General features: G+C 45.8%; 1 protein-coding gene across 1 annotated transcript; it reads left to right on the top strand.

The window, feature by feature from the left end:
* The first annotated feature begins 2,019 nt into the window (after nucleotides 1-2,019).
* LOC123372196 (40S ribosomal protein S23) lies at nucleotides 2,020-4,952 on the top strand. Its single transcript, XM_045020192.1, has 4 exons — nucleotides 2,020-2,168; nucleotides 2,639-2,798; nucleotides 4,228-4,348; nucleotides 4,756-4,952. The coding sequence occupies exons 1-4, from the start codon at nucleotides 2,165-2,167 to the stop codon at nucleotides 4,900-4,902; spliced, it is 432 nt and encodes a 143-aa protein (XP_044876127.1). The 5' UTR covers nucleotides 2,020-2,164; the 3' UTR covers nucleotides 4,903-4,952.
* Nucleotides 4,953-6,342: the final 1,390 nt, after the last annotated feature.

Below are 6,342 nucleotides of genomic sequence, written 5' to 3'. Positions count from 1 at the left end.
CGGTGTGGTTTTTCAGGTCCTCCATGCAATGAAATATTGGGGCATGTGTTCTGATGAACATTTTTTGTTTACTGTTGCTTTTTGAAACACTTAAAATATTGTGCTAGTGCCTAAAAACATGAAACTATTTTTAAATGAAATTGGCTTTATTTACTCTAAACTAAATTAAAAATTCCCCAGTATAAATGCAGAAAAGTGGATGTTCCCAATTTAACGTGCGGTTAGATCTAGTATCTTTTCTAAGCCATGTCTACACTACAAAATTATGTTTACCTAACTTACGTTTGTGTACAGCCACCACAGTTATAAAATTGCTAATGTGCGCACAGGTGGTTCCTAGTGTCAGTGGTGCGCATCCATTACCAGGACCACTTGCATCAATTATATTGGGGCATTGTGGGTTAGCTCTTGAAAGCTAGTAAGAGTCAACATAAGCAATGTAATATCTCCACTGACTGTGTGTCAGTCCAATTACATTGACCATAACTACTCTGCTGGGTGTTACTAAATCAGAGTAGAGAGGCACTTACAGCGGTGGGAGCCAGATTTAAGTTGAGACACTTCCACAAATCTTGTTAAATTAATACATTCACCTGCTTTCCCTCCCCATGAACTTTACACTCTAACAAAAAAGAAGCTGAAGAATCTAGAGATGGCAAACGAATAATGGGTCAGGATATCTTTACAGGGTCGCTGGCTTGTTTAAGATGATATAATTTAATTATTTTTGCTTGAACTTCCTCGGTGGTATCTGTGGTGCAACAGCTGCTCTGGCATCCTTCCTCCATCCAGCTTATCTAACAGCGTGAACCATTGTACCATTATGATCTTTGTATGCATGGGGTGAGGATGCCCATTGTCCTTCAAGGCGAAGCTACAGGACTAAAGTGAGGGGTCCTGAGACAGGATGCGGCAGGTTTGTGGTTGCTGAAATCCTGACCACCTCAGTCTCCAACTAAGCCCGTCGGGGATGGCTGTAGCAATGCTGTCTGCTTCAAGCACGGGGCTCATGGGGGGCGGGATCTTTCTGCCACGTTACAGCGACAGGAAGGTGCCGGCTGCAGGCAAGAAGGGCCTGGCTCGCTGCACCTCATCTTGCTCTGAACCCGGCCTAGAATATAGTTGCAGAGCAAATATGAACTCATTGACTAGTTTAAAGAAGCAAAGTGAGAAGCTGAGTGAATAAAATATGCAGGGCAAAATTAATTCCCTCAGCTATAACAGACATGGCTTGGGCTGTTTTGCTTTAACCATCCTTCATGGGCTCAGTATCACCAACTCTTGTGGTGTTATTGTAAGTTTCATAATGCCTTCTTGCATCCGAAGAAGTGGGTATTCACCCATGAAAGCTCATGCTGCAAAACGTCTGTTAGTCTATAAGGTGCCACAGGATTCTTTGCTGCTTCTACAGACCAGACTAACACGGCTACCCCTCTGATACTTTCATAATACTGGTATTTTTCTGGTACACTCAGCTCCTGGACTCATGAGAATCTCAGCTTCACCTAAAAAAAAGTAATTTTCTTTCCCTTGTGGTTGTGGAGAAAACGTGACCCCCTAAAGGCACAAACACATCAATTGTGTTATGTGGTGAGACCTTGTGCTTTATAATCCAACCTCATGATTTTGGGGGGCCCTTGGCTTGTACTTTCTGAACGCTTGGGGTTGGCAATGCTGCAATGTGAGACCAAACCACGCACGCATGCACCGCTGATGCCAGTGGGTGCAGAACATGCCAGGGCAGGCACCAGCCTTGGGAGGAAGGGAGGGTGCAAGGACACATTTACCTGCAGAGATGGAGCAGGCCCCTCGCCCATAGTGCAGCGGGCAGACACCTGGGGGGGCTGGGAGGCTGCGGCACGACCAGGGGGCAGCCGTGGCACTGCGGGCAGGGCACAGAGCCAAGGGCCACCGCATGTCACACGGGGGGGGAAGAGCCGGACAGGCTTAGCGCCCGGAGGCGGCTGCGCGATGCATTGTGGGAGTTGTAGTTTCCCTGACAACAGCTCCCGCGCCATCATGATTTTGCGACTGTCTCTGCGCCGGAGCTGCGTTTCCGATCAGGCGCGGCCAGGCCGCCTCGCGCGGGGTCCTCGCAGCGACGTGTAGGAGCCGCGGTGCAGGCTGGGTCTTTCTCTTTGCGGCTCGGGCCAGCAGCAACGCGATGGGTGAGCGGCCGCGCCGGGAGTGAGTCTCCCCCCCCCCCGCCCCCGAGCACGGGGCCGGCCCAGGCACAGCGAGTCCCCGGGGCTGGGGCCCATAGGCAGCCCCCACCCGCCCCTGGCCGGGACCAGCAGCGCTCGCCCGGGGCAGAGGGTCCCTCCCCGGCTCGGGTCGGTGGCGCCGCCGCCGCGCTCAGTTGGTGGCTCCGTTTCCGAAGCGCTAAAGGAAGCGAATCCCCCTGAACACGCGGCGTTGCGAGCCCGCCCCGGATCGCAGCGCTGCGGGGGAGCATCGCGGTGCTCGGGGTGTTAATGGGGGGGAACCGCTACGTGCGCCCCTGAGGTTTGAACAATCGGAGCCCGGGTTGACCCAGTCGCTTCGATTCTGCAGCGGGTTTAGCTGGGCGCTGTTGTCTCGTGCGTGTAGTGTGTGGCACTGATTGTTTTTCTGTATCCTGCAAAATTCTGTTACTTAGGTAAGTGCCGTGGGCTTCGCACTGCCAGGAAGCTTCGCAGCCACCGACGGGATCAGAAATGGCACGACAAGCAATACAAGAAGGCCCACTTGGGTACCGCCCTGAAAGCCAACCCCTTTGGAGGAGCTTCCCATGCGAAGGGAATTGTCCTGGAAAAAGTGTAAGTACAACTGAAGTGCTCGTGGAGGTTAGCTGGAGAAATACACTCCAGCTACTGTGAGTAGTTTGCTCCACTGAGCGCTAAAGTAAATGCTGTTTAGCTTCATTGTAACTACCCGGCTCTGAGAGTTATTTATCACGTTATATGTGGCTGAGAGGCATTGTTTCTGCATCAGTACTTGAATCTGGAGGACTATATTGCCTTTTGCATTATGTACAATTGTTAGATACATTTTAGTTAGGTTCTGTTGGCGTTCAGAGGTCTTTGTGCTTGATTTCAGCAACATACTATTAGTTTTATTTTGGAAGTCATTTAGTAACATTTATCTTTAGAGTGGGCGTTGTTTTCAAAAAGGACTGGGCCTTGTTTTCAAAAGCGCTGAGTCGTCTCAGTTCCCATTGAAAACTGTTAGAGCTATAGAAATTCTGAATTTTTGAAAATCAGGTCCTGTGGAAAAATCCACTGTGTGATGTTTCTACTAACTTAGTGTTGGGCATTTTCTGAATAAAGCCTGTCAATCTACTGATTTATGTAGTGGTTTTTTTTTGAGAAATGGCTATTATGCATTAAATTGACATTACCAGAGCTATTTCTTGTTGTTTATCAGGAGTGAAAAATGTTTGCCATCATGCCACTCGATGTCTATACAGTGGAGTTGCATCATAGGCGCATTTAACTTGCGCGATTTTAACTATACGTGCTCGGTAAAACAAAACAAAAAAAGAGAAAAATAACAATTTAAATACTGTACCTGTAGTGCGGGTGATTCCGCCCGCCATTCCACTCAATGAGCATTTGACTATCCATGATTTTCGCCTTACGTGCTGTCTTCAGAACCTAACCCCTGTGTAAGATGCGACTTTATACAGCGACTAATACCTGGACTTGATTTGTTGTTTCAATCTGTATTTTGTCTGCAGTTACCACCTGCTTCTGAGGTCCCCTTCTCTCTTCCCAAATAAAAATCAGAACATAAAGACCTCATGCCTGGGTTCCTGTTGGCATTTTTAAGCCTCTTATTTAGGAGGCCAGATTATCCTAGTGGCTGCTCAAGCCTCCAGGGTGCCATTGTACTGTTTCTAATTTGCAGTGTCATTAAGTTAGCATTTGTCCCCATGGAACGCTTCCCTCTCCACTCCCCCACCCATCCTAGTATTGACTCAAATATTTAGGAAGCGAAGGGACCATTTGGGGCATTATTCTTTCTTGGACCAAGATACTAGACAGGCTGTGTTTCAGTAATTGTCCATTAAATGTTGGGTTTTATAGTACTTCATGAAAAACAGATACTGTTTACATTCTCCATAGAATGGAGTTGTACAAAGTGATCCAGCGTGTTTAATGTAGCAGTTCTTGATGTTCTAATAGATATGTGCTAAAATAGTCAAGCAGAATGTCAGTGATGCCTTTTCATGTGTTTCCATTTCAGTGGCGTAGAGGCTAAGCAGCCTAATTCAGCCATCAGGAAATGTGTCAGAGTCCAGCTGATCAAGAATGGCAAGAAAATAACAGCCTTTGTTCCTAATGATGGTTGCTTGAATTTCATTGAGGTGAATAATTTATCAGCAAAAACTTTTCCCAAGTGTAGTTGGCTGAACAGGGGGATGGCACGAACAGGGGCCACGCCCACTGCACTTTGATGAGATGATGGGCAGAAAACAGACATTAGAAGTGCTCTTTCACCTTCCGTCTGCCACATCATGCCTCAGCTGTGCTGTTACAAAGTAAGGGGTGTCCTAGGTAATATTTGTTCTGACCAAACCATTGAAAGGACTAAAGTTCCAAGTCTCTTTATATCTGACCACCACAGTTGTTTTTGTTTCATCTGGCCTTTCCTGGGAGAGGTTGTGATATGCTTAAAGCTATTGGGTCAAATTTGGGATGCTCTGATTTCTCACATGCATGAATCTGATGTTGATTGCTGTGCAACTGCAGTGTTTCCTGTTTTTAATTCTAGGAAAACGATGAAGTTCTGGTTGCTGGCTTTGGTCGGAAAGGTCACGCTGTTGGTGATATTCCTGGAGTTCGCTTCAAGGTTGTCAAAGTAGCCAATGTTTCCCTCTTAGCCTTGTACAAAGGCAAGAAGGAGAGACCAAGATCATAAACTTTTGTTACTCTGTTAAGGAAGTCAATAAAAATGTTCATCTAAAGAAACCTCTTGTATTTTTTTAATATTTTTTTTTTTTGAGAATAGTGTTGATTTTCTAAATGAATTGTTTGTAAATTACATGCATGTAACTGTGTTTCAACATCTGTAGTGCCCTGTTTGCCACTAACTTTTATTTTTCTTGTAATAAGAAATGTCTTAAAATTGACCAGGATAAAGGTGCTCAAGTTTCTTAATTCCATCAGTACTTCTGTGCACTACTGTAGCATTTGTTATATCTGTTTTACTTAGCTGGAGGCTTACAAGATATTTGTAAAGATACTCTAAAACCAGATTGTTAGCATACAGATAGTATTGGATCTGTTTGGGTTTGAGTTGAGAGTGGAGCTGGTTGGAAAACTAGCTCTTTTTCTTGTGGAAAATTTCATGGTTTTGGCAAAACTAAATCCAGACTTTTTCAGTTCTAAAATGATGCCTCACGGAGTCTGTAGTATGGGTGTTTCATGCTCCCATTCCCTTCTATAGGATGGGCTCCCTGGACTGTTTCTCCCATGATGCATCAGTTTCCCCTTTTGATGTGGGGAGGAGGTGTACTGTGAAGTCCAATGGGGAGCCTGTCCCATAGAACAGGAAGCATGAGGCGCTATGGCAGTACTTCTGAATCAATGTTTTTGCTTTCCATGGAAAACTAGCCCAAAACCTTTCAATTCCCAGGACATTTTTTGGTCAGGGAAAAACAAAACATCCATTAAACAGTTTTGATGAAAAAATTTCAACCAGACCCAGTTAAAGCACAGCTAAGAATAGTTTATTGAAATATAAATTTTCCTTCTAACTAGTAAATCTGCTTAGTAAGCGCTTGCTGAAGTAAACTTGGGAGTACTTGGCAAAACTGGCTTGTTAGCCAGGCCTGGTGCTGGGGAGATATAAGCAGAGGTAGTGGGGAAGAATCCCACATGCATCATCCCAGTTTGTAAGCCTCCATGGATACCATGCCAATGACTGGAGTAGCATGTGTTCTCTCACTGTCGAGGTGGGTCAGTGGATCTCCTTGATCTATGATCCCTACTCTCCAAAGCTGTCATGCAATGAACACTGGCAGATTCCCAACCCTCCTCTTGCTCCACTGAGCAGTTTCTGCTACTGGGAGACCCTGCACAGACAGGGGGGTAGTATTTGTCCTTACATTCAGAATCCTGGGCTGGAATCATGTCACTTGTTGAGTCATTATCTGGCAGAAACAGTGTTCAGACGGATGCTGCACCAGTGTACCATGTGAGAATGTTTCTGCTACGTTTAAATAAAGAAGAGTTGAGATTCCTGGTGGGTAAAAATGTAGCTCCTCTGGGAGGAAGCAAGGTCCACTAATAGGAGATGAGTCTGGCAGTTGAGTTTTAGTCCCAGATCTACCACTAGTAGCTGTGACCTTGAGCTAGT

This window comes from Mauremys mutica, chromosome 6, assembly GCF_020497125.1.
Source record: "Mauremys mutica isolate MM-2020 ecotype Southern chromosome 6, ASM2049712v1, whole genome shotgun sequence".
Taxonomy (NCBI): Eukaryota; Metazoa; Chordata; order Testudines; family Geoemydidae; genus Mauremys; species Mauremys mutica.
The sequence above is the reverse complement of the archived record's forward strand: the minus strand, read 5'-3'. Positions and strand labels throughout refer to the sequence as shown.

Coding starts and splice junctions, on each gene's coding strand:
- LOC123372196 (XM_045020192.1), top strand. Junction 2,799..4,227: donor GGAATTGTCCTGGAAAAAGT/GTAAGTACAACT, acceptor TTTCCATTTCAG/TGGCGTAGAGGCTAAGCAGC. Junction 4,349..4,755: donor GTTGCTTGAATTTCATTGAG/GTGAATAATTTA, acceptor TTTTAATTCTAG/GAAAACGATGAAGTTCTGGT.